This window comes from Chrysemys picta, chromosome 4 (genome assembly GCF_011386835.1).
Source record: "Chrysemys picta bellii isolate R12L10 chromosome 4, ASM1138683v2, whole genome shotgun sequence".
In the NCBI taxonomy this organism is placed as follows: Eukaryota; Metazoa; Chordata; order Testudines; family Emydidae; genus Chrysemys; species Chrysemys picta.
Window position 1 is genome coordinate 147,514,450 of NC_088794.1, and position 26,543 is coordinate 147,540,992.

Here is a 26,543-nt window from a genome sequence, read left to right on the forward strand (position 1 = left end):
TCTCCTTGCATTCCCCTCACACAGCCCTGTGACACCCCAAATCCCCAACACATGCTCCCCATGCCCCCTTTCATTCCCCCCACAGGCCCCATGGCCCCCATCTCCTCCCTGCTCCAAAGCCCCCACAGCCTCCATGACCCCCATCATCTTCCCCTATTCCCCCCTCTCCCATTCACTGCCCCATGCCCCCCACCCCCATTCCCCCTTCCTGTCCCAATGCCCCCACCCCCACAGCCTCCATGACCCTCATCCCTTCCCCGATGCCCCCTCTCCCCCTCTGTGCCCCAACACCCCTATGACCCCCACCCCATACCCCCTCTCTGGCCCCATGACCCCCAGCCCCTCTTTCCCTGTCCCTGCCCCAATGCCCCCACCCCCACGGCCTCCATGACCCTCATCCCCGTCCCCTATGCCCCCTCTCCCCCTCACTGCCCCTGTGACCCCCACACCCCCTCTCTGCCCCCAAACCCCCATGATCTCCACTCCCTGCCCCAACGCTCCCATCCCCACGGGACCTTCCAGCCCCACAGCCCCCGTGACCCCCATTATGCCCCTTCTCCCCCACAGTCCCCATGACCCAACGCCTCCTCCCCCCGCAGCCAGGCTCGGTGCCCGCCGCGGGCGGGCCGGGGGTCCCGGGCCGGCCCCTCCTGCAGGCCCGGATGTTGGCTCCGCGCCCCGCGCTCCGTCCTTCGCTTCCATAAAAGGGCAGCGGCTCCTCGGCATTGGGCTGGAGCCGCCCCCCGCCCGCAGCGGCCCCTAGGCAGCGGCTCTGGGGGGCAGGGGACGCGGTCGGGCGGCGCGGGGAGGAGGAGGGACAGCTCCCGAGTAGCTCCTGCGGGACCGGACGGCCCGGGCCGAGCCGGGCTGCAGGCGCCGAGCCGGAGGTGAGCCGCGGCCTTTGGAGCCGAGGGGGGGTTGGAACCCAGCCGCAGCCCGGCCCTGGGGCCGCTCGGTCCGCTCCCGCCATTGGAGCAGCCCGAGGGTACGGGGGGGGCACTGAGGGGGATCCCAGTGGAGGCAGCCGGGGTGTGCGTGTGGCACTGAGGGGGGGATCCTATTGGAGGCAGTGTGAGGGTGGATGGCTGGGTGGCCCTGGGGGGTGGCCCCATTGGAAGCAGTGTGTGGGTTGGGGGGTGGCCCCATTGGAGGCAGTGTGTATGGGGGGGGTGGCACTGGCGGGTGGCCCCATTGGAAGCAGTGTGTGGGTTGGGGGTGGCCCCATTGGAGGCAGTGTGTATGGGGGGGTGGCACTGGCGGGTGGCCCCATTGGAAGCAGTGTGTGGGTTGGGGGGTGGCCCCATTGGAGGCAGTGTGTATGGGGGGGTGGCACTGGGGGGTGGCCCCATTGGAGGCAGTGTGTGTGTGTGGGGGGGGTGGCCCCATTGGAGGCAGTGTGTGTGTATGGGGGGGTGGCACTGGCGGGTGGCCCCATTGGAAGCAGTGTGTGGGTTGGGGGGTGGCCCCATTGGAGGCAGTGTGTATGGGGGGGTGGCACTGGGGGGTGGCCCCATTGGAGGCAGTGTGTATGGGGGGGTGGCACTGGGGGGTGGCCCCATTGGAGGCAGTGTGTATGGGGGGGTGGCACTGGGGGGTGGCCCCATTGGAGGCAGTGTGTATGGGGGGGTGGCACTGGGGGGTGGCCCCATTGGAGGCAGTGTGTATGGGGGGGTGGCACTGGGGGGTGGCCCCATTGGAGGCAGTGTGTATGGGGGGGTGGCACTGGCGGGTGGCCCCATTGGAAGCAGTGTGTGGGTTGGGGGGTGGCCCCATTGGAGGCAGTGTGTATGGGGGGGGTGGCACTGGCGGGTGGCCCCATTGGAAGCAGTGTGTGGGTTGGGGGTGGCCCCATTGGAGGCAGTGTGTATGGGGGGGTGGCACTGGCGGGTGGCCCCATTGGAAGCAGTGTGTGGGTTGGGGGGTGGCCCCATTGGAGGCAGTGTGTATGGGGGGGTGGCACTGGGGGGTGGCCCCATTGGAGGCAGTGTGTGTGTGTGGGGGGGGTGGCCCCATTGGAGGCAGTGTGTGTGTATGGGGGGGTGGCACTGGCGGGTGGCCCCATTGGAAGCAGTGTGTGGGTTGGGGGGTGGCCCCATTGGAGGCAGTGTGTATGGGGGGGTGGCACTGGGGGGTGGCCCCATTGGAGGCAGTGTGTATGGGGGGGTGGCACTGGGGGGTGGCCCCATTGGAGGCAGTGTGTATGGGGGGGTGGCACTGGGGGATGGCCCCATTGGAGGCAGTGTGTATGGGGGGGTGGCACTGGGGGGTGGCCCCATTGGAGGCAGTGTGTATGGGGGGGTGGCACTGGCGGGTGGCCCCATTGGAAGCAGTGTGTGGGTTGGGGGGTGGCCCCATTGGAGGCAGTGTGTATGGGGGGGGTGGCACTGGCGGGTGGCCCCATTGGAAGCAGTGTGTGGGTTGGGGGTGGCCCCATTGGAGGCAGTGTGTATGGGGGGGTGGCACTGGCGGGTGGCCCCATTGGAAGCAGTGTGTGGGTTGGGGGGTGGCCCCATTGGAGGCAGTGTGTATGGGGGGGTGGCACTGGGGGGTGGCCCCATTGGAGGCAGTGTGTGTGTGTGGGGGGGGTGGCCCCATTGGAGGCAGTGTGTGTGTATGGGGGGGTGGCACTGGCGGGTGGCCCCATTGGAAGCAGTGTGTGGGTTGGGGGGTGGCCCCATTGGAGGCAGTGTGTATGGGGGGGTGGCACTGGGGGGTGGCCCCATTGGAGGCAGTGTGTATGGGGGGGTGGCACTGGGGGGTGGCCCCATTGGAGGCAGTGTGTATGGGGGGGTGGCACTGGGGGGTGGCCCCATTGGAGGCAGTGTGTATGGGGGGGTGGCACTGGGGGGTGGCCCCATTGGAGGCAGTGTGTATGGGGGGGTGGCACTGGGGGGTGGCCCCATTGGAGGCAGTGTGTGTGTATGGGGGGGGGTGGCACTGGCGGGTGGCCCCATTGGAAGCAGTGTGTGGATTGGGGGGTGGCCCCATTGGAAGCAGTGTGTATGGGGGGGTGGCACTGGGGGGTGGCCCCATTGGAGGCAGTGTGTGTGTGTGGGGGGTGGCACTGGGGGGTGGCCCCATTGGAGGCAGTGTGTGTGTGTGTGTGGGGTGGCACTGGGGGGTGGCCCCATTGGAGGCAGTGTGTGTGGGGGGGGCGGTGGCACTGGCGGGTGGCCCCATTGGAGGCAGTGTGTGTGTGGGGGGGGGTGGCACTGGGGGGTGGCCCCATTGGAGGCAGTGTGTGTGTGTGTGGGGGGTGGCACTGGCGGGTGGCCCCATTGGAGGCAGCCGGGGTGTGCGTGTGGCACTGAGGGGGGACCCCATTGGAGGCAGTGTGTGTGGGGGGGTGGCACTGAGGGGGGACCCCATTGGAGGCAGTGTGTGTGGGGGGCACTGAGGGGGTCCCCATTGGAGGCAGCTGAGTGGTGTGTGTGTGTGGCACTGAGGGGACATACACACACACCCGTGGGAGCCCCAGGGCTTTACCATTTCCCTGCCCCCATTATGCAGTATAGGAGGATTTGGGAATCCAACCCAGTGTCCTGCCTGTGGGTACATACGCAGGCACGCACATCCCTGCTGCTGCATCAGCTTTATTGGAGTTTGCTGCCTTAAAACAAAGCAATTTCTAGCAGCTCTTCCAAAGAGGGTGAGTAGCGGGAATAAGTAGCAAACGGGGGAAATCCAAGCAAGGGGTTAACAAGTGTTTGCCGGTCACGGGGGGGGGGGGGGGGGAATGACTGCACAATGGAGCGATGAGAGGCTTGGGAGTATTAAGGAAGACCTAGGAAAATGCTAGTGACTCCTGTGATGCAGATGTAAATCTGCTGGAACTGTTTTCTTATGCAGTGTAGGACAGATAATCCTGCTTCTCGCTCTCTTCGGCTTGCATTTTTGTTGCTGTAGTTGTGTAGTTGGAAGTTATGCACTTGGTGGCAGTCAAACAAAATGTGCTTTCTGCACCCGTGTCCATTGCATAACTCAGATTTTTTGTAAACGGAACCCTGTTGTGAGCTCTGATGTTTCTTTACAGCCCTGGGTGGGGAGCTCCAGTTCCCTGGGCATGTATCCCTTCGCACAGATTTTCTTTTCTCTCCTTTGCTTTGCAATTTATCGTGACGAGATTAAATGAGATTTTTCCATTAGGGAACTCTTACTTTCTAGATTGTGCGGGAGGGAAGAGACCCATCCCCTGAGCAAGCCCTTCTGTTGGCTAATGAATGCCATTTCCTTTGCTCTCACAGGAAGAAGGAACGATGGCTTTGGACGGTATAAGGATGCCAGATGGCTGCTATGCAGATGGGACGTGGGAGTTAAATGTCCATGTGACGGACCTGAACAGAGATGTTACCCTGAGAGTCACAGGGGAGGTGCACATTGGAGGGGTTATGCTGAAGTTGGTGGAAAAACTTGGTAAGTTGTAATTAGGGGAAAAGGTGTGGCTCTCCATGTAGCTGAATGGCTCTTCTCCATGCATGGAGGGGTTTACACATCTCTGTCACTTATGGAACAGATTTCTTTTTTTTTGTAAATCTGGTTACCAAAGCTCAGGTGTGTGTTTTGTTTGTTTTTTTAATGAGAAATCTGTTGTAACTCAAGTGTTGTCTATAATTAAAATGGCCCAAATTGTTTTTGTTCAGAAGGCATAGTATTTACACATAAGTGAACATTAGACTGTCAGTTACAAGTGAACCATATTGGTGTATTTTAAAATCTTAATATTGAAATTAATTTTTGCATCTCTTAACTCTGAGTATCTCAAAATAACTTAATGTGCCCCTGATCAGCTGCTTGATCTCTCTCAATTGTTAATCTGCTAGCAAACTTTTTGATGCAAAGAATTGGGGGAAACTTATTGTAGATGTGTGTGCATTCCTGTGCTCTGTATGCTTAACACACTCTAAGAGGTAGATTTAATTTTGTAACTTTAAGGTGCTGAATACATTGTGAAATGCGTTTGAAGTATTAGAGATCAAATCTACAGGAGAATCTCAGAGTTCTGAACTGACCAGTCAGCCACACCTCATTTGGAACTGGATGTATGCAATTCAGCAGCAGCAGAGACTGGGGGGGGGGGGGGGGGGGAGCAAATACAGTACAGTATTGTGTTAAATGTAAGCTTAAAAAAAGATTTGACATGGTAAGGAAACTGTTTCTGTGCTTGCTTCATTTAAATTAAGATGGTTAAAAGCAGCGTTTTTCTTTTGTATAGTAAAGTTTCAAAGCTGTATTAAGTCAATGTTCAGTTGTAAACTTTTGGAAGAACAACCATAATGTTTTGGTCAGTGTTACGGACATTTCAGTGTTATGAACAACCTCCACTCCCGGGGTGTTCGTAACTCTGAGGTTCTGCTGTAGATGAAAGTCCATTCATATTGCAACTAGAAAGTTCACTTGGTCCCATATTTGTTATAAATCATAGTACTTTGCAAGGTATTATTAATATTACGTGCTTTGAGTGGGGAGAGAGGTCTGTTATACGTGGGGTTTTGTGGTATGTTTAGGCAAGTAAATTGTCTCAGATTATGAAACCCTATGGTAAAAGGCAGACGAGAACATTCTATGACTGGGCTGGCAAACCTTTAATGAGAATTTTTTAGGGATGTGTTTGAGACAAGGTGGGTGCAGTAATATATTTTATTGGACCAACTTCTGTTGTTGAAAGATACAAGCTTTCTGTTGTATGCAATTATTAAGCTTATTAAAGTGTTCGTTCTTTTCTGCCTGCTGGTATTTTGAAGGGGTGGGGCAGCATTTGACTAGTTTTGACTGTTCTGGAGGGTTCCAACTACACATGGTTTGAGTAGTAGTACATTAACTTCTAGGAAATTTTTGTAGACTGTTTCCTGGTTTTATAACTAACACTGATCCAATTTTTTGAATTAGACCATATCCGGAGGCTTTTCCAATTCTTCTTCCTGTTAAAGTCTGCAGTTAGGGTGCTGGTGGGTAGTGACAACTGCCTGTAATGCTGACCAGTGTTGTGTTGCGTTGTCTTGTCTTGTTTCCTGGAACTCCCCATCTGTTTGTATCCATTTGTTGAGTCTTATATTATACTTAGATTGTCAGCTCTTCGGGTCAGGGACTGTCTCTTTCTTCTGTTTGTACAGCTCCTAGCACAGGGGTGGGCAAACTACTGCCTGGGGGCCGCATCTGGCCCTCCAGGCATTTTAATCTGGCTCTGAGCTCCAGCCAGGGAGTAGGTTCTGAGGCTTGCCCCGCTCCAGCGCTTGCCCTGCCCTGCGCTCCAGATGGGGAGCGGGGTCAGGGGCTTGCCTCGCTCCATGCAGCTCCTGAAAGCAGCAGCATGTCCCTCCTCTGGCTCCTATGTGTAGGGGCAGTCAGGGGGCTCCGCGCGCCGCTCCTGCAGTTCCCATTGGCTGGGAACTGCAGCCAATGGGAGCTGCAGGAGTGGCGCCTGTGGACAGGGCAGCGCACAGAGCCGCTTGGTTGCACCTCCGCAAAGGAGCCAGAGCGGAGACATACCGCTGTTTCTGGGAGCTGCTTGAGGCAAGTGCCGCCCAAAGCCTGACCCCCTCCCACGCCACAGCCCTGATCCCCCTCCGAACCCCATCCCGGAGCACCCTCCTGCACCCCCAACTCATCCCCAGAGCCTGCACCCCCAGCTGGAGCCCTCCCACACCCCAATCCCCAATTTCGTGAGCATTCATGACCCGCTGTACAATTTCCATACCCAGATGTGGCCCTCAGGCCAAAAAGTTTGCCCACCCCTCTCCTAGCACAAGGGGTTCCTGGTCCATGACTCCTAGGCTGATGATACAAATAATTAGGAGTAAGGGTTGCAGTAGTCCATTCAGTTCAATAGAACAGCTCAAATGAATAAAGGTTTCAATTAGGACCAAATCCTCCAGGATCAAATGGAGACTAATATAGAGGGCAGCATCACAACATCCAAATAACCTTCAATTTCACACCTGGACAAAGGGCCCATTTGTGTGGGATACACTAAAAGGAAAATCTGAACCAAGAGGCGTAGAATAGCTGGTTGTATTTCAAAGAAGAAATGAGCTTTTGTATACGGGGTGAATGCCATTTTACAATATACTGTCTGTGAAACTAAATTTTTTTAATGTTAAACTTTCTGCCTTAGTAAGAATCTCTGAAATCTAATAGTCAAAATGAAGATCTAGGTACATATTGTGAAACTCTTATCAGTGGTCAGCTTTTTTCTCAATATGGTTGAGGCAGATTAGTATAATCGTTCAAAGAAAATATTAATATGAATTGTCTGGCACATGGCTATGGTGGTCTAGTCATACTTAAACAGATCTGCATTGCTTTTTTTTTTTTTATATATATATAAGCCATCCTGCACAATACTAAGATTTTCATACTGATATACTAATGGTTTGAAGTTGAAGGAAGGAAAAGGCAGATATAAATATATTTGCTTCAAAAGGAAGCAAGTGTTTGCATGAAGCATTCTTGTTCTTGAAGTAGCTTTGGCTCTGTAGAAAGTTTCAATAAGCTATTTTTGTGCCCTAGCTACCCAGGGATCTACTGAAGGTGACTGCAGCTGTTTTTAGGACTCAAAAAAAACCAGTCAATTAGCTTCTAGAAAACCACTGACTATCATGTAATGAATAAATAATGTTTCCCTCTATCTTTATATTGCATTGATTAGAATGGTTATAAACTTACAAGAAAGATAGAAAGCTGTTTAAATACAATAGAAGGGTTTAAAGCCCCCTATTCAGGAAAGCCAAATTGCCTTCTGTGGGGCTATTCATGCTTAAAATTCAGCACATACTTAAATGCTTGGCTAAATTGGGATCTAAAATCAGTAACCTCACTGGTTGAAGTGATTCAGAACATGCATAGCTCAAGCAATGAGTTGTCTTGTGTAAACTGCATTTTATTCAGAACCACAGTTTGGGACAGAGGCGTAGCGAGCGCCCTCTGTACCCTCCGACCGGAGGGGGCCCCGCAAGGAAGGGGGCCCCTAAAAGTGGCAAAATAAATACCGCATTCCAGTTTCTGCATTGTAAGGGGCCCCGCCCGGACATATGTTCAGAGCAGGCCACCATTTGGAGGAGGCCACGTTCTTTGTTGCTACGGCCCTGGTTTGTGAGGGGAAAAAAAAAGTGGAAACTGCCACTTTTCTGACCCCAGAGAAAGGTATGGATTTCATATCTGAACATGGGCTTATTTCTGGAGGGTGCACATACACCCATCTAAATAATTCTACTCCAACTCTGATGGTCACACCCTTCAGTCTTTTTTTTTTTTTAGATTGTCTTCTTCCTTCCATCTCCTTTATAGCTTGGCTAAGTAACAACATATTTAGCTCCTGTAATCTTTCTGCAAGTCAGTTCTTCTAGCTCACTAACTCTTCTTTGAATTCCCTCCAATTTGTCAGTAACTTTCTAACCATGAGGTGCACAGAACTAGCTGTGATATTCCTGGTACAGTCACAGCAGGGAGATACAGAAAAAGCACTAGTGCCTCTCTGTTCTGACATCATTGCTTCTCTGCGTAGCGTGCTCACACACAGTTGTATTGGCTTCCCCAGTCCCCCTTGCTCATAGTAAGTCTATGCTAGCCTGTCCACTATCAGCCCTTGGTTTCTTTCAGTATTATTTTTTCCTAATGCCTCCCTTCCAATGACTTACCTGTATCTTGGATTATTTTTCCCCCAGATGTATTAGCTTACATCTTTCCAAGTTAAAATTCTCATCATGTTATGCCCATATTTTTAACCTCTGCAGGTTCTTTTTTAATTTCTTTGTCTTTGCTGGTGTCTGCAACATCTCCAGTGATCGTAACATCAAAATGTTCATAACATGCTTTGAAGTCCTTCCTCCAGATTGGTAATGGAAATCTTAAAGGGACTTCCTCTGCTTAAAAAAAAAATCACATTCTGTTTGAATATTTTGAGGCTTCTGTTATGAGTAATGTCTAAAATTACTATACACTGTCTTATCTGTTTTCCAGAGTCTTTTGGCTTTGTGTATTTGACAAGGCTTTTGTCTAGTCACTTAGCTGGGAGAAACTGGTTCCCTAATCCCGCAGTTGGACATGCAAGTGGATTCTGATGCTCACCCAGAGTTCCACTGAAGTTAAGGAGGCTCAGTATGGGTGTAGGGGCGCACCCATCTAGTCGATCCAGTTACAGGATGGGAGTCTAACTGAAAAGACTTGTCTAAACATCAGCAACGGAGCAGAACTAAGCATATTGTCGTCTTTGAGGAGCAAGGTAGGGGAGGAAAGCGTCTCTTCTCTTCTGCTCAGCAGCTTGGGGAGGAAGGTTGCAGAGGCACCATATTTATATCTGACCACAACTAGTGGGTTCTTGATAAGTCTTTGATAAGAACTTTTGTTCTTTGTGGCTGAGAGCAAGGTTCATGCAGAGTTTCTTGGTGAAAAAGAAAACGGTTTGTAATATCTGGGAGGTCTGTATGTGTGCTTGAATTTTCACCAGGGTTCTGTCTTGGGGGGGGGGGGGTGGAGTAGAGAGGATTCTTCTTTCTTATTAGCTGAAAACCTGTAGGTCCTAGTGCCTTGTGTAAATTCATTCCTTGCCTGCAAGTATTGTGTGACTATTTTCAAATTTGAAAAGCTTACTGGGAGTATGCACAGAATAAAAGCTAGCTGCCTTGTTCCAGGCAATGATTTAAAAAAAAAAAAATCCAAGCAGCAGATGAAGATCCTGGTTACCCAAATGAATTACAACAGTTTGCTTGCCTGCTATTCATGGCCCCCACTTGGATTTAGTCATCTCTGTAATGTGAAACATGCCATGTTTTTGGCAAAGTCTTCTCTGCAAAATATAATGAAAATACTGACCCTTTAAGAATACCAGCATTTACTGCCTAGTCCAGACTAGAATATGCTTCTAACCAGCTCTATAAATACTGGGTGAAAGCATAAATTGTAGTACAGTAAATGTGTCCATTAATCTAATCTTATTGTGACACATTATGCATAATCATGCAACTGTTGATTTCAGCATATGATACTGGGTTTTATTAATTAAATAATAGCTTATACCAAGTTGAGCCCTTGTCACAAATGACCGCGAAGTCCAGTTTTAGGCCTAGCTGTGCTTTTTTAATGGATTTGTATCCATCCTGTTTACAAAACATCAGTTTGGTAAACCCCTAGAATACTTAAAAAAAAACAAAAAAACCCCAATCTAGAATGTCTGAAAAAGCTGTCCTCTGCTAGGAAACAACCCTGCACAACTCTTCCCTCCGTGCTATAAATATTGCATACTGATTCTTCAGTTTACTAGAACCATGATTTCTTTGTGGAGGCTGGGACTTGCTGTCAAAATGGCAGGAAACTCATGCTGGCCACTTTTTCAGTGGCTTTTGAGAATCGTGCAGTACTTCACTTTCTGCATATAGTTAAGCTTGGTGTCAGTGAGTGCAAAAGGGGGGGGGGGGAATGAACAAAGATTAGAGACAACTTAATGATGCACTTAAAATACTTGCAAATTAAAACTTTCCCAACTGCAAATGCATGCAAGAATCTTTCAGGGATGGCTCAAAATGAGAAGTATAATTAATGGATAAATTATATGTCCAGCAGAGACAGGAAGTGGACAAGTCATGTTTGGCAGATGTGACTTAAGACAGATAACTTAAATGTATGCTGATTAGATTTATAAACTATACTTACAGAATTGTGCGATGAAAAATTGTTGGGTCCCTACTCTTAAGTTCATGACAGTGAGTCTGTGTGGAGGTACATGCATGTTAGAATCAGAGGGTCTGTGTTTTGGGGTGGGAATGCATTAGCAGTGTCTAATAAAAAGTTTGTTTTGTTTAAAAAGTAGGGTGTGGACTAAAGAGAGCTGTCTTTGGAATTTTGGTGCTTTTTTGGGGTTGAAAGTAAAGGGTCTAAACTTGAAAGGACATGGTCATAATTCAAAATGATCTGGACAAATTGGAGAAATGGGCTGAGTTAAACAGGATGAAGTTTAACAAAGACAAATGCAAAGTGCTCCACTTAGGAAGGAAAAATCAGTTTCACACATACAGAATGGGAAGAGACTGTCTAGGAAGGAGTACAGCAGAAAGGGATCTGGGGGTTATAGTGGACCACAAGCTAAATATGAGTCAACAGTGTGATGCTGTTGCAAAAAAAGCAAACATGATCCTGGGATGTATTAACAGGTGTGTTGTGAGCAAGACACGAGAAGTCATTCTTCCGCTCTACTCTGCTCTGGTTAGGCCTCAGCTGGAGTATTGTGTCCAGTTCTGGGCGCCGCATTTTAAAAAAGATGTGGAGAAATTGGAAAGGGTCCAAAGAAGAGCAACAAGAATGATTAAAGGTCTTGAGAACATGACCTATGAAGGAAGGCTGAAAGAATTGGGTTTGTTTAGTTTGGAAAAGAGAAGACTGAGAGGGGACATGATAGCAGTTTTCAGGTATCTAAAAGGGTGTCATAAGGAGGAGGGAGAAAACTTGTTCACCTTAGCCTCTAAGGATAGAACCAGAAGCAATGGGTTTAAACTGCAGCAAGGGAGGTCTAGGTTGGACATTAGGAAAAAGTTCCTAACTGTCAGGGTGGTTAAACACTGGAATAAATTGCCTAGGGAGGTTGTGGAATCTCCATCTCTGGAGATATTTAAGAGTAGGTTAGATAAATGTCTATCAGGGATGGTCTAGACAGTATTTGGTCCTGCCATGCGGGCAGGGGACTGGACTCGATGACCTCTCGAGGTCCCTTCCAGTCCTAGAATCTATGAAATCCTGAAAGTATTTCTCATTCAGGCAGACAAATGTGATTAAGAGGATAATCCTGGGGGTGTGTATGTGTCTTTATGTATGTTGTAGTACCTCAGTCTGCATGGACATCTTGGGTCTGCATCTGCCAATGTGAAGTTGAGTACCATGCTGTTGACTGTGTAGTGGCTGTCATTTTAGTCAGAGGAAAAGATAAGGTCTTCTAAGACCTCTGCTTTTTGTGCATCAGGACCCTGGTTTGTAGATGTATGGGACACTCTTTTAAACCCAGTGTTCTACCTTGGCAAAATTTTGCCCTGTCTCTTCTCTTGATGAGTTGTCAGTCTCTGGTGTGGTGGTCGCTCCTCACTGGTGCTATATTTGTGCAAGGCTGTTTCCAAAATGAGTGGTGTTTAAATGTAAAACATTCTGTCTGCATAACTGGTACTTTTTGGGTGCTAAAACTTTGAAATGTGACCTCAATTCATGAAATCCATGGAAAAATACAGCAGAGAATCTGTTCTTTGGAGCTAGAACTTTGTTCTTTTTGCATATTACATTGCCAGTAAGTTTAGCTATACCTCTTTAGGAAGATCAGTTGTGCAATTCAAAGCATTAGCCTACTTGGTGTCATGTTCATTTTTGTCTTAATGGAGCACTTAGAGGGTTATCAATAAAACACCAAGAAAGCGCAACATTATTGATTTACCAATTTTGTATTTGAGGTTTTACAGTACTTGATAAGTGCTTGCAAATATTAAGACTTAATTCAGAAGATTGTCTTGAACTTGTAATAAATCACGTTTAAACAATTATTTAAGATTAATAATAAAAACCAAATCTGAACTGATCATACAAAATTTTTTCTGTTGCATGGGTTACAGAATACAATCACAAATTATTCAGTCTTTCCTATTTTTCCATATATGTACCATTTATTTTGAATTTCTATAAGATGACTTAAGGATAGTTGGGCGATCAAGTGTACTTTCCCATAATACAAGAGGGGGCACTCGAAATCTAAAAAGGAACAAACATAGTTTTCCCCTCTATAGCCATAATTTTCTTGTACATTGTGTAATTAAGGTGTGGTAATCTGCCCTGGTGGAATGAGCCAAAGCATTTTTTCAATAAAGATTAGCTGTTTCTAGGGGCATGTCTACACTTACCTCTGGAGCGATCAGTCCAGCAGGGGTCGATTATCGTGTCTAGTGAAGACATGATAAATCGATGGCCGAGTGCTCTTCCGTTGACTCCGGTACTCCACCGGAGCAAGAGGCGCAGGCGGAGTCGACAGTGGAGTGTCAGCAGTCGACTTACCGCAGTGAAGTCACCACGGTAAGTAGATCTAAGTACACTGACTTCAGCTACATTAGTCACGTAGCTGAAGTTGTGTAACTTAGATCAATTCCCCCTCTCCCTCCATCCCCCCCCAGTTTAGACCAGGTCTAGGAGTAAGAGCATCTACATTTTTTTAACTTTGGACAAGTGGTGTTTTTTTGTTGTTGTTACAAGTGCTGCAAACGTCTTACTTTTGGTCATAAGCTGATCATCAGCATAGTTTTTAAAGCAGTTTCCTTCTGACCTAACCGTTTAGTCAGACCTTAAGACTGATATTGTGTACCTAAACATCTTGTAGATATACAGCAGTTTTCTTTATATGATCCCTGTAGATATATTTGCAAAGAACTGCTTATGTTCTGTTTGAGGCATAGTAGTAAGTTGTCTCAGTATAATGTGATAAATGGCTCAACGTGCTAAAATTCTATAAATTTCCTTCCTAAACAGGAAATGACTTGTGCAGTTTGGCATGCTCACTCTTCAAGCCGTATTTGCTGCGAAACACAATTCTAGCTCTTGAATCTGTCTTGGGCAAAAAGCATTCCTGAAAGATTCAGTACTTGTAGTGATTTGGATTTTCCTATATATTTTCATCTCAAGAGGTCACTTTTTAAATAACCGTGGTTAAAATGGTCTGTCAAGATGTATGTTAATGACCACAAAGGACACCTACCAAAGGCCAGGAATGGGGTTTGCCTTGCTACTATGGAGGACCAAATTAGTCTTCTTTCAAAAACTGCCCATTATGAGGGCAATGGTATCTTCTAAATATTCTTTAAACTGTCAGGTAGCACTTAAGCAAACAATTTTTGCTTTCAGGCAAGAAAAAAACCACTATTTCTAGACCATAATGGCCTTAATATAAAATGAATTTTAATATTGCCAACTAATTATCTTTACTTCTGACCCATGGTGAATCTCTCCCTTGAATTAAACACTTCAGTTTTTGGTATAAACAAGGCAGGCTTTATTTTTATAACCACTAAAAGAGTGAGATGAGAAAATGGAAGTATATCTTTAATGTAACCAGTTAATCATCCATGCTTAGGGTTAGATCCTTCACATGGATCCAGGTGGGGCTCCCACACAGAGCCCTTCTGATGACTTCAGTGGACGGCCTTGCAGGCACAATGATTTGCATAGGCTATGAAGTGGGCTACTTGCGTCTGATGAAATGGGCATTTATCCACGAAAGCTTATGCTCCAATACTTCTGTTAGTCTTAAAGGTGCCACAGGACCCTCTGTTGCTTTTTGCATAGGCTATGTTACTTAAACCCAGACTTTCTTACCACAAGGGGAATTGTTCTGCTATGTCCCCAAATGTCTGAGAAACTTAAAAAAAAAAAAAAAAAAAAAAAGGCGTTCAAAGAACGACTTAGCTTCATAAAGCTATGAAATTTTGGCAAAGCTATTAATTGACTTCACCAGTATATTGCAGATGTCTATATACAACCTTTAAGTACCTAAACCCAAACCTGTTTATCAATCTGTCCTTTTTGGTTTTTGTTTTTCCATCCAAGTGGAGCCAAACAGACTAAAAGAAGTGCCTCAGAGTTTAGATAAGGGCCTCTCCTCCCTGTACCACCTGCAGAGGTGGGAGGAGAATTCCCACAGATCTCAGTTGTCGGCTTGTATTTGGTTCATTTTATTGTTAGCAAGATATCAAATGCTATCTATTTAACTTCAAATTAACTGCTTGCTTGAAGCAATGAGGTTTTGTAGTTTCCCTGCAACATAAAGCCTTGCCGGGTTAGAAAGAAAAGTGGGAGCTGGTTGGCTTAAATAGATTGCTACAGTCTCTCACGAATACCAAAGCACTAGTTTGTATACCACAGACAGGAAATTGTTGGGTTACAGTTTAGACCCAGCCCAAATCAGTAGTTTCCTCTTAAGACTTTCGGGTTTCTGTTTTACGTAATGTGTTAGTCTGACTTATTTTAGAAATAGTTTTTAAAAAACCCTCATTAAAGCAATCCATGTTCACATACTTCCCTTTTTCTCCCTAGCCACTGGCATATCTAGCCATTGCATTTTCTAGCTTTCTAGTTTACTAAAGCACAAATTTCTATCAAACCTGCAAAAATACTAAGATTTTTATAGGAATACTGTAGTGACTGGTACCTTTTTTAAATAGTAGTTAGTGTTGCCACTAAATACAGGAAATGTGTGTATTTCATACCTTTCTGTGTGTTTAGAAATGTATAACAAAAATATTTCATTAGTGGGACCATACAAATACCTCTATCTCGATATAACGCTGTCCTTGGGAGCCAAAAAATCTTACCGCATTATATTGAACTTGCTTTGATCCACCAGAGAGTGCACAGCTTTCCTTCCCGCCCCCCCCAGTGTACTGCTTTACCGCGTTATAGCCGAATTCGTGTTATATCGGGTTGTGTTATATCGAGGTAGAGGTGCACATTTGTACCTAGATATGTATGTGGCTGGAATTTTGTTTAGAAATTATTGAAGTGTAGCTATCTCCATTGTGGCATACTCCTTGATAATTTGATTAATAGGGATTTATATTTAATCACTTTTTAGATATGTATTAATATGGCTTGTTCAGGACAGCTATTTTGCTGATGCTTCATCATATAAGATGTCATGCTGGAAAGTAAATTGAAATGCACATCCACTGATAGTGGGAGGAAAAACTAACACTAGACTGCAACGTCCCTTTCCACACCCATGTAAAATCTGTTTCTCCTTCAGTCAACTGAGATGCAGACTGAGACAAAGTTTGTCTGGAGTCTTTATCCATTCCTGGTTGATTTTTAACATTGTGACTTGTTTTCCCATGGAATTGTGGGGGGGAGAAAGAGGACTTTAATTCTTCTGGGAGTTGGGTGGGGGGGGGATGTTTGTAGAACACTGTTCTACAAACTTCCCATTACAATTTCACTGGTAGCAATGGTTTGAGCACCAGTGTAGACTGGCTCCTAGTGTGTGAACTAGAGCTGGTTGGGAGTTTTTTTTTTTTTTTTTTTTTTTTACTAAATGTTTATTAGAAAATGCTGATTTAGTTGAACTGAAGCTGTCCTTGGGAAAAGTTTGGTTTTGATGAGTTTTTGTTTTTGAAGTAAGTGTGGGGGGGGGGGGGAGGGAGTTGTTGAAACATGTGTCCTGCTTCAACACATCTAAATGAAAAAGTTAAGGGGTTGTTTGGTTTGGCTTGGTTCAAAATGACTTTGCATTTTAAAATTTAACTATAAGGAGAAAAAAGTGTAGGTTGACCCAATCTGAAATTTCTTTTAATATGTGAAAACTTCCAAGATTTTGACTTTTCATGGGACAAAAGTCTCAATCTTAAATTCTTGTGCACTGAGAGAACCATTTCCCTCCAAGCTCTAGTTTTTCACCATTGCGTTGTCAAGACCTGCTCTGTGGCAAAGATGCTGGTAGCAGCCTGTCAACAGTAGCACGCTGACTGTTGCTACTTTGAGTGAGTGCTAGGAATTGCAGGCGACTTGAAGAAGACTTGCTAGTGTCCATGTAGACAGCAAGATTGACATTCTCCTATTCACAGAACCATAACAGCCTGGGCAGCAGCATTGCAGTCTTTCTGCAAGACAGTGTAGGGCACATGAAACGGTGGTGGTGGTGTTAGGTGAGAGAGCTGCTTACTCTCCATAGCCATTCAGTCTTTGGCCTCTGAGAGGTTGTGTTACAAACACCACCCCTGTTTCTTGGGAACTTTATAGATCAAAAATCAATCTAATATAAACTATTTATTAAATATTAATCTGTACTAGCTGTTTTTCTGTCAGCATGTGTGCACTTTCTGGGAAGGCTTAATTGCTTAAATTTAAGTGAAATTTGAAAGGTCATAATCTTACTGAACTCCACTATTGCTGATGTTACATATAGCCTGATTTAAAATAACATCCAACTTCAAAGTTTGGGCTGGAACATCACTACTGCATTGGCACAATATAAAGGCACATTAAAGGACAAGTTTGTACTATAGACTTTACAACAAGTAACACAAAGAACTTGGTGCTGTGCTAGATTTGTGGGCTTGACAGAGATCCAGAGGAGGGGTGGTGGTGCAAAGCTATGTTTGCACCATGTTTGTGGCTCCAGATTTCTGAGCCAGCTAGGAACCACCTCCCGCTGAAGACCATTCTAACTTATGCTCAGCTACCTGCAGCCCCAAGAGGCTATTTCAGCAGCCAAGAATAGCTATAACTGAGAAAGGGTCTGGCCGCACCTCCTTTCCCATGTCATGCCCCCACTGAGTTACCATGCCCACCCGAAGAAGACCTCAGCTAAAGTTAAAATGCACAACAATCTTCTTAGCAAACTGGCAGGCTCGTCATGGGGTGCTCGTGCTCCAACTTTGCAGATGTCAGCTCTTGCCACCTCGTATTCGGTGGCGGAGTACTGCAAACCAGTTTGGAGTCGATCATCCCACACCAAACTGGTGGTTACACGGTTACATGCTGCCATGCATATCATCTCTGGCACCCTGCGTCCGACTCCACTCCCATGGCTCCCAGTTCTGAGCAATATCGCTCCTCCTCACATCAGACGAGAGGTTGCCACTGGCAAGTTACTGGAGAAAGTACGCGCCAACTCCAGCCTGCCGCTGCACAATGACCTTGTTAAACCACCAGCTGCACGTTTGCTGTCACATCGCCCGTTATGGTCTCAGCCGCCATGCCAGCATGTTAGGGCAGAAACATTCTTGCCGAGAGGAATAGATATCTGTTATAATCCCCAACCAGTCCCTCCTCGCCAACCCCACAATTTGCCCGCCTGGTTTTGACCTGCCCCATTGCCAATGGTCCCTGTTGAACAGGTTCCGGACCGGGCAAGGTCTCTGTGCAGCCAACCAGTGTCGCTGGGGCCTTCGTGACAGCCCTTTGTGCAGCTGCGGCGCAACACAGACGATGACGCACATTGTAGATGAATGCCTGCCGACTAGGTTCAGCAGTGGGCTAGAAGAACTGCATCACGCCACTGAAGATGCCATCGCTTGTCTAGAGGACTGTGCACACGCTAAATAAATACACAAATAACAAAATACATGGGTTTTTGCAAACCCTTGTATTTTCTGTTACTTGTATTTGTCTCTTAAAAAAAAAACTGGATACATGTTTTTTTGATTCTTGACAAAACATATTTAACAAGATGACCAACACAGGTTAATGATCTTTATGGCTCTCTTTATGTGATGTGGTATTTGTATTTCACTTCTTTGCAAGTAATGCAAAGAGTGTATTGAAGCAAGACCTGTTAGTGTCTTGGTGAATTTGATTTCCAGATGTGAAGTGACTAGTCCTTTAACATGCAAAAAATGTTTCCTTTCTATAGCTTATTTTTAAAGTAACCATCATTCTCGTTTGAATTTACCCTCTTCCTCCCTCCAAAAAGAGAAATTGTGTGCAAGTAATGTACCTAAATGTACTGATAAAGCTTCTCATCAAAGCCTGTGTTTGAAGTACTGTGTGAACTGGCTCATTTAACTGGCAGTAGAATACCGTTCTGTTACAGTGTGTATTGTAACCACTAATAGAAAGCAGTTTATTGAAAAGCAGCATTTGAGCTTCCTTCTACCAGCTGTCATTAGGCTGAAAATTATGATTTTTATAAACCGTGGCAGCATTGTGACATGTCAGAGATTCAGTATTCATTTTAGCATCAAAATACCTGTCCAGTTTTAAAATGAATTTTTCTATTCAATATTTTTTTAAACAAATTTTTCCTCTTCTGCTTCTTAAAGCATTTCTGACTGTGAACAAAGGTATTTTGTGTGCTCCCCAGCTGTGTGCACAAAATGTTCAACACAAGTATATACAATGTAGGCATGTGATAAAATTCACATCCATTTTTTAAAAAAATGGTGTGGCTTACAATTTTGATGTTTTGTTCCCATATGCTATGGTCATAAATAACAACACTTCAATAAGGTGATAGTTGCATACTTGTTACAAAATGTCAGGTGGGATTTTTCTTTTAAGCTTCTAGCCTTGGCGGTTGTGAAGATATATACTTCACAAAATGCATAGGTTTACATTTTTGTTTGGTCTACAAATGGACTATAAAAACAACATCAAGATCGGGGTGGGCAATAATTTTCGAGGGGGGGCCACTCCACGATTTTTTTGCTAAGTTGTCACAGGCTGCACATTTCTACTATATTAATGGAGGGGGTGCGGAGTGTGGGAGGGAGTTTGGGTGCAGGAGGGGAGGGGGTTCTGATCTGGGGCAGAGGATGGGGTGCAAGGTGCAGGCTCTGGCCGGGAGATGCTTACCACAGGCAGCTCTCGGCCGGCGGTGCAGTGGGGCGCTCAGGCAGGCAGCCTGCATGCTGTGGCCCTATGCCACTCCTGGAAGCGTCCGGCTGCTGGCACCATGGCAAGTCTCTGTGCGCCCCTTGGGGGAGGAGGGCAGCAGGTCTCCGTGTGCTGCCCACCCCCACAAGTGCTGCTCCCATGGCTCCCATTGGCCGGTTTCCGGTCAATGGGAGCTGTGAGCACAGTGCTGGGGGCAGCGTGCGGTGCCGCCTCCCCTTTGCCCCCTCCCCAGCCAGGGGCACTCAGAGACATGGCAGCAGCCGGCCGCTTCTGGGAGCAGCATGGGGCCACGGTAGGCAGACAGCCTGCCTGAGTGCCCGGCTGCACAGCGAGACTTTTAGCAGCCCAGAGACCGTGACGGGTCAGCCAAAGAGCCTGGCAGGCCAGACAGAAATGTTAGACTGGGTGCATCCAGCCCAGGGGCCATATTTTTTCCCACCCCTGAGCAAGACCGAAATCAGAATCCTGACATTTGTCACAAGTAGCATTAAGTGCTTTGTTACAGAACTGTGTACAGTGTGGACTTTTTTAAAATCAAAATTTACTTTTCTACTACAGATTTAAAAAAAAAAAGTTTCCAAAAGACAACTTAGAACACACGAGATGAGAAATATATTTGATATATTGTAAATGTTGGCAATCAACCTAAATGCCACGTTGAGCTACTAAAGGCTAGTCTACAATTGAAATGCTACAATGGCACAGTGGGGTTCTCCCATTGGCATAGCTAATCCTCTGCCTGAGAGGCAGTGGCTAGATCAAGGGAAGACTTCTTCTGTCTGCCTAGTGCTGTTTACTCCAGAGGTAGATCAGCTTAACTATGTTGCTGGGAGGAAGGGGGAAAAGGGGGGGTGGATTTTTCACATCCCTGAGCTATGTAGCTGAGTCAACTTAACTTTTGAGTGTAGACCAGGCCGCAGTTCCGAGGAAATAAGAAGAATGGGGAAGGCAAGCGCTGCATTTGGCAGACTCAAAAACATCTCCCTCAAGACAAAAAACTGTACAAAGCAATTGTTATCGTCATAACAACATATAGCAGTGAGACGTGGCAACTTACCAAGAAAGATAAACTAAAGTTGGATGCATTTAATCACAAATGTCTGAAGAATATTGGGAATAACCTATAGAGATAGGAAGATGAATGAAGAAGTCAGAAAAATTACTGGACAAGGTACCCTCTCACGATTAATCTACAAAAGAAGTCATCAGTGGCTGGAACATGTGCTGAGAATGGAAAAAGAACCCTTCCAAATACCACCCTTGAATGGAAACCAGAAAACGCAAGAAGAGAGGAAGACTGTGAATAACAGTTCTGAACCCCTCAAGCACCTCAACATGAAATGGGAAGATTTGGAGAGAAGGGCAGTTGACAGGCAAGGATGGCAAATGTGGGTAGCCCAATCTGTGGCAAAGCACGGGATGGTCTAAGGTCTGGGCGCAGTAGTAGTGTCCTCTCTAGGTAATCCCACTGCTCAAGAATTAAGGTGCTCTACACCCTGAGTAAACATATTATCTTACTCCTTGGGTAGTCCCATTGGTACTACTTGAGTGAGTTAAGAGTATTACAGTCTGGCCCTATTAGGCTAAGTAATCGTGATTGCTCTCTGGTAACAGGTGCATGCCTTTAGTCAAGCAGTGACTACCTTTGTCTTACTAAACTACATGGCTCAGATAATAGTGAGAATTTGACCTTTTTTTTTTTTTTTTTTAAATTTCTGATTTGACATTAACTTATCAAACTATACTCTATGAAAGCAACATTTTGTTAGATTTTAAATTAAAAATTCTCAGTAGCTTGTTTTAAGTATTTGAGGTTATTGGACAACAGTATTCCACACACTTGTGTGTGTGTGTTTTTTTTTTTTTTTTTTTTTTTTTTTTAAATTGCAAATACAACTTATGACACTAAAACTTTTCTTGTGGCAGTTCAGGTCACTTGGCTAGCTCTGCATTCTTAGTAGCATGTTTTTTGTTTGTTTTTTCAAATAAATTGTTGGTGATACAGAATCCGTGAACATTAGGTAAAGGCAGAACAGGTTTCAATAAGCTGACTAAATAAGAAACTGCAAGTGGACTTTTCAAGCTCTTCTTTTGCCACCTGTTCTTGTTCCCTGATTATTTCAATTTGAGAAGCCTGCTGTGTAATGTAGTCCAAAATTGAAAACACTCGTTCTTCACCTGTGGCAAAGACCAGTGCAGGAGAAAAGCTGGTTTCTCTCCTGCAAACTGCATTGACCTGTCTGGCCACTGATATCCATCAGTTCAAAGGTTTTAGTGATCATCCAAGAAATAGATATGGTTGCTTGAGGATGGGGTTTTGGTGTGCATTTTTAAAAATATGCTTGAGTGATCAGTAACATTTCTCTTGCATCGTGGCATTTATCTCCTTCTTATTTAGACTTCTTCTTCGATACTATGGGTTGAGAATCTGAGATTGAAGAAATGAACAATCTCACTTCACTTACTGCTTGTGATGTAGACTTGTCCTTCGGTATGTCTTGCTGCAGAGTCCCCTGAAGTTCCTTCTGCATTTCAGTAGTAGCAGTATAACCGCTTTCTGTTTAGTAGAGCTGGTCAATAGTTTTTGAAAACTCAATGACCAAAAAAAAAATCTGAAAGTTTTTAACAGATCTGTTTAGTTTGGAGCCTATTTCAACCACTTCAGACAATCTAATCCACATGTCTTCCACACTTGTCTCTAGTTCTGTGGTTTATTACTTTGGCAATGACTGTATCAAAACCGAGGGCGATGTTTCAGTCACAAATTGTCAGACAGGCTAGTTCTTAAACTGTTCAAAATGCTCGCTCACTAAATTCCACCACACAGTATATCTTCCGATAGCTTCACTTAGAGCAGATAGGTAAAAGCATTCTAATTACGTAAAGTCAACTTTAAATATTCTACAATTTCATTAAAAATGTTCTTTACTGGAGTATCAAGATCTTTGGCTAAAGATGTCAAGTAAGCATTGCAGCCACATGCAGTGAGTTTCATGCTTTGTCATTGGTCTCTACAAGATTCTTCTTTTCTGCCACGTTTGCAGGATTATTAACATCTGCACCCATACTAAACAATTCTGATGTTACTTCTTTTGAACTGAGCATATCCTGATGTTTGTCAAATGTACATCCTCATCTCCTGTTGTTGTCACATTTGCACAAACTATTGAACTATGATGGCGATAATTAAATATTTTATGATAGTGCCCAAAAGGCCCTTATTGGGATTGGATCCCCATTGTGCTGGGCAAGAACAAGAATCATTCTCAGTATCCCTCCACCCATTGAGACTTGAGTCTTTCCCCTTTGGAAAGCTTTTGCAAATGCCTATCTCATTGTCGTCGTGTGCTGCATCCAGCAATTCTGTATGAATAAGAGTCCTGTCCTGGCACTGCGGACTGCACTGCACCCCAGAAGCAGCCAGCAGCAGGTCTGGCTCCTAGGCAGAGGCTCATGGCTCTTGCCCTCAGACACTGCCTCCCCCCTCCAGTGTTTAGGGTGGGGGCAGCGCGCCTAGGAGCTGGACCTCCTGCTGACCACTTCTGGGGTGCACTGTGGTGTCAGAACAGGTAGGGACTACCCTGGCAGCACCACCGATGGGACTTTTACAAGACCAGAGCCACCGCAACCCAGTGCCTTACATTTCATGACCCACCACTGGGTCCCAACCCACAGTTTGAAAAACACTGCCCTAGGTGTTTCCATATCATAAATCCATCCCAAACGCCTAACTTTATCCCATAATAACTAAAAATATAATCTTAGGATTTGACACTCATGCTTGGTCTCAGCCCAAAGGGGTTTTGAAATACACCTCTACCCCCATATAACACTACCTGATATAACACAAATTCGGATGTAACGTGGTAAAGCAATGCTCCGGGGGGGGGGGGGGGGGGGGGGGGGGCTGCACACTCGGGTGGATCAAAGCAATTTCGATATAACGCGGTTTCACCTATAACGCAGTAAGATGATTTTTGGCTCCAGAGGACCGCGTTATATCGGAGGTGTAGTTCAGTTATACTGATTGGGCTCTTGGTGGTAACATGACGAAAATGTGATTGCATTTAAAAAGAGTTGTCTCCAAGATGATTCAAATAGGTTTTCAAGCATCTGATTCTTTGTGGATTTGGTAGTCAATGAGGGCTTTGTACCTCTGGCATATTTGAAGGAATTTGGCTTACAAAGGTAATTGAAATATGAGGCAAAGGAAGTACAGAATTTTGTTCAAATGGTGGTTGGTTTATTTATTTATTTTATTTTTGCCCATAGTACAGTAAATCAACTTGCTTATTGCTTTACTACATTTGTCTACAGAGTATGTTAGCTCAAAATGAAAGTTCAGGTCCAGTTAAAAGATTAGCATCTCCGTGTCCAAGGCGGTCAGTCAGAATGGTTGATTGTCTGCACATCTCCACTCACGTTATGAAACTCAACCCTCTGCCATATCTGGTAATCTTTTAATGACAAATTTCTAATCTTCAGAGAAAAATTTTAAAGATGGATCCATTCCAGTAACATCTGTATAAACTTCACTCTTCATTAAAACCCACAAGTGAAAGGAAAGAGCCCAGCAGTATTTAAAAATAACTATTAATATTTAAATATCTTTCCTAAAGTCAATAAAAATGTCTACACTAATCACCAAAAGATCCAGACTTCTCACTGACTGAAACAAGGTCTTCATTAGCATTCTTGGCATTAAAATGTTTCATTGCTACTACCAAGCCGTGCATCTCTGTTGCACTTTTCACGTGATATGTAATCATTTCTACGCATGCACACACACACGCATGCACAACCGTACTGTGACTTATTGATGTAATACTGTTTTTAAAAAATAAATTTTCTGCAACTCCTATGTAAAAACAGTTGCTTTTGATAAGTGTTAAACTGTTTTCACTCTAGATCCAGAATTATTCACTGTTCTAGTTTGTTCTGCATCTTGTAATTCTTTCCAGTGTACAGTGGCTACTTGTGCTACTAACAAATAGCAGGGCTTCAGCTCCTGGTTGTCCGGAGCTGTTCTTTCCCTTGGATCTCTTGCAGCAAAAATCCATCTCTCCCCCACACCCCACCCCTAGGGTGACCAGATGTCCCGATTTTATAGGGACAGTCCCGATTTTTGGGTCTTTTTCTTATATAGACTCCTATTACCCCCCACCCCCCGTCCCGATTTTTCACACTTGCTGTCTGGTCACCCTACCCACCCCACCCCAAACAGCTACATGTCAGCGCTCTCTTAAGTAATCTCAGTAGAAAGAGCCTGCAACTCCCTCTTGTCCCCACCCCATTTCCATTCCATGCATGCAAAAACATCTCTTCTTCTCCCCCCCCCCCCCGGACTTCTCAGCAAGGACTGTACACCGTCTAGGCAGCCAACTTGCCTTGTTGTTGTGTTTTTTTAATATTTAAAAAAAAAAACCCACCCCAAAACAACCTGCATTACATATAATGCAGGTATTGGACTAGTTCTTTGATCAAAAGGTACTTGAACTTTTGAAGTCAAAATGTATCTGATTTGTCGTCTGATCCTAGTGAATATCTTCAATATTTATCTTGGCTTGTGGCCTTGAATGTCGTCCATGAACCTTTAAAATATTTTAGGAAAGCAGCAGTATTTTTTTTTTTTTAAATCACTGCCTCTTCAAGAGCTAGAGTAGAATTTTTACCTCTTAGCATAAACTTTCCATCTAGCAATACTGTTACTAATTACAAGCCATCCTTGTTCCTTCAGTTCATGTGGGTGACCAGATGTCCCGTTTTTAAAGGGACAGTCCTGTTTTGGGGGATTTTTTTCTTTATGTAGGCACCTATTACCCTCCACCCCCTGTCCTGTTTTTTCCACAGTTGCTATCTGGTAACCCTACGTTGGAGCTGACGCTAAACTTCCCTGAGACTTCTTAGGGACCTCTTGGCAAAACCCGAAGTTATAAAAAGGCACAAGCCCAGCTTAAAATTTAAAAACACAAAATGTTAAGATACCTTTTGAAGGCATCCTACTTCAGAGGACTTACTCTTCCCTCCTGTCACTATCCGTACATAAATTGGAATTGCTGCATCACTTAATTCTGCCTGAAATGATATAAGAGAGTCTATTTTTAAAAAAGCACTCTCGCAATACATGCAAAACAATCCTTGCATGGATTGTACTGTAGTCTCTATCAAATATAAGGTGTAAAAGTGATTTTTTTGAAATTATTTTTAAGTGGAAATACATAAGGCTGGGTAGCAGAACTTCATATATGTCCTTTTAACTGCCTCTGAATAAAGGCCCTGATCATGATGATTTGGGTGGTTAAACTGTCTAATGGGTTCATAGTATAGCAGTGGTTTCATCAGAGGCCTAGGCGTAAAATGGAACCTAGTGCTACTCGGCAGAAATGGCTTCCTGAGGTAATATTCATGGCTATTGCAGTTTCCTGTTATCTTATTCCACATATCAATATAGTGGAGGTTAACAGTTCGTCAGACACAGCATGCATTGGCGGGGAGGGGAATGGTATTTCTAGCCCCTGCTGGGTGAGATACACCTCTACCCTGATATAATGCGACCCGATATAACATGAATTTGGATATAACGTGGTAAAGCAGTGCTCCGGGGCGGGGCTGCGCACTCCGGCAGATCAAAGCAAGTTCGATATAACACGGTTTCACCTATAACGCAGTCAGGCTTTTTTTTTTTTTTTTTTTTTTGCTCATGAGGACAGCGTTCTATCTGGGTAGAGGGGTGTATGTGTGTGTGTGTATAATATATATATAATTTTTTTTTAATCACACAAAAGTAAGATGTTCCCATTTTAAATATGGGATGTCCCAAAACAATGAGAAAATTGTCTGTTTAATGCAAGACTATTGTATACAATTACTGAGAAGTCATGAATTTTCAGAGTGCCTGTCAAATAACATTAATACCTTCTATAGAGGGAATGAAAATATATCCTGTTGAACTGGAGAGGAAAGGTTTCTTTTGAGTATATACCATGGCTCTCTAAACCTCTGACAAGGGGCGTAAATTGGCTGATGTAAATTGTTTTTGAACAATTAGTCTTCCTGGAATAAATAGAAAGCTCTTTGCATATATTGATTGTAGAAGAGTGAGGCAGTGGCCTTCTTTTTTTTGTGGGCCATGCAAGGGAATATGAGTAACTTAGAGTTTTGTTCTGGAACCATGCAAACTAATGAACCAGTCAATATAACTTTCA

At 45.1% G+C, this 26,543-nt stretch overlaps 1 protein-coding gene across 22 annotated transcripts in view; it reads left to right on the forward strand.

Moving 5' to 3' along the window:
- The first annotated feature begins 748 nt into the window (after positions 1 to 748).
- The window catches only part of FERMT2 (FERM domain containing kindlin 2), a 99,047-nt gene continuing 73,252 nt past the window's right edge, over positions 749 to 26,543 (forward strand). For 7 of the 22 annotated variants that reach the window (XM_005290234.5, XM_024105488.3, XM_024105489.3 and 4 more), the window contains exons 1-2: positions 754 to 887; positions 4,245 to 4,413. In XM_005290234.5, coding sequence (XP_005290291.1) covers positions 4,257 to 4,413 — 157 coding nt within the window. In that variant the 5' untranslated portion in view covers positions 754 to 887; positions 4,245 to 4,256. Of the gene's footprint in view, positions 986 to 3,510; positions 3,650 to 3,726; positions 3,851 to 4,244; positions 4,414 to 26,543 lie in introns of those variants that run through there. The other 15 variants (XM_065593911.1, XM_065593914.1, XM_065593918.1 and 12 more) reach the window with 11 other exon arrangements.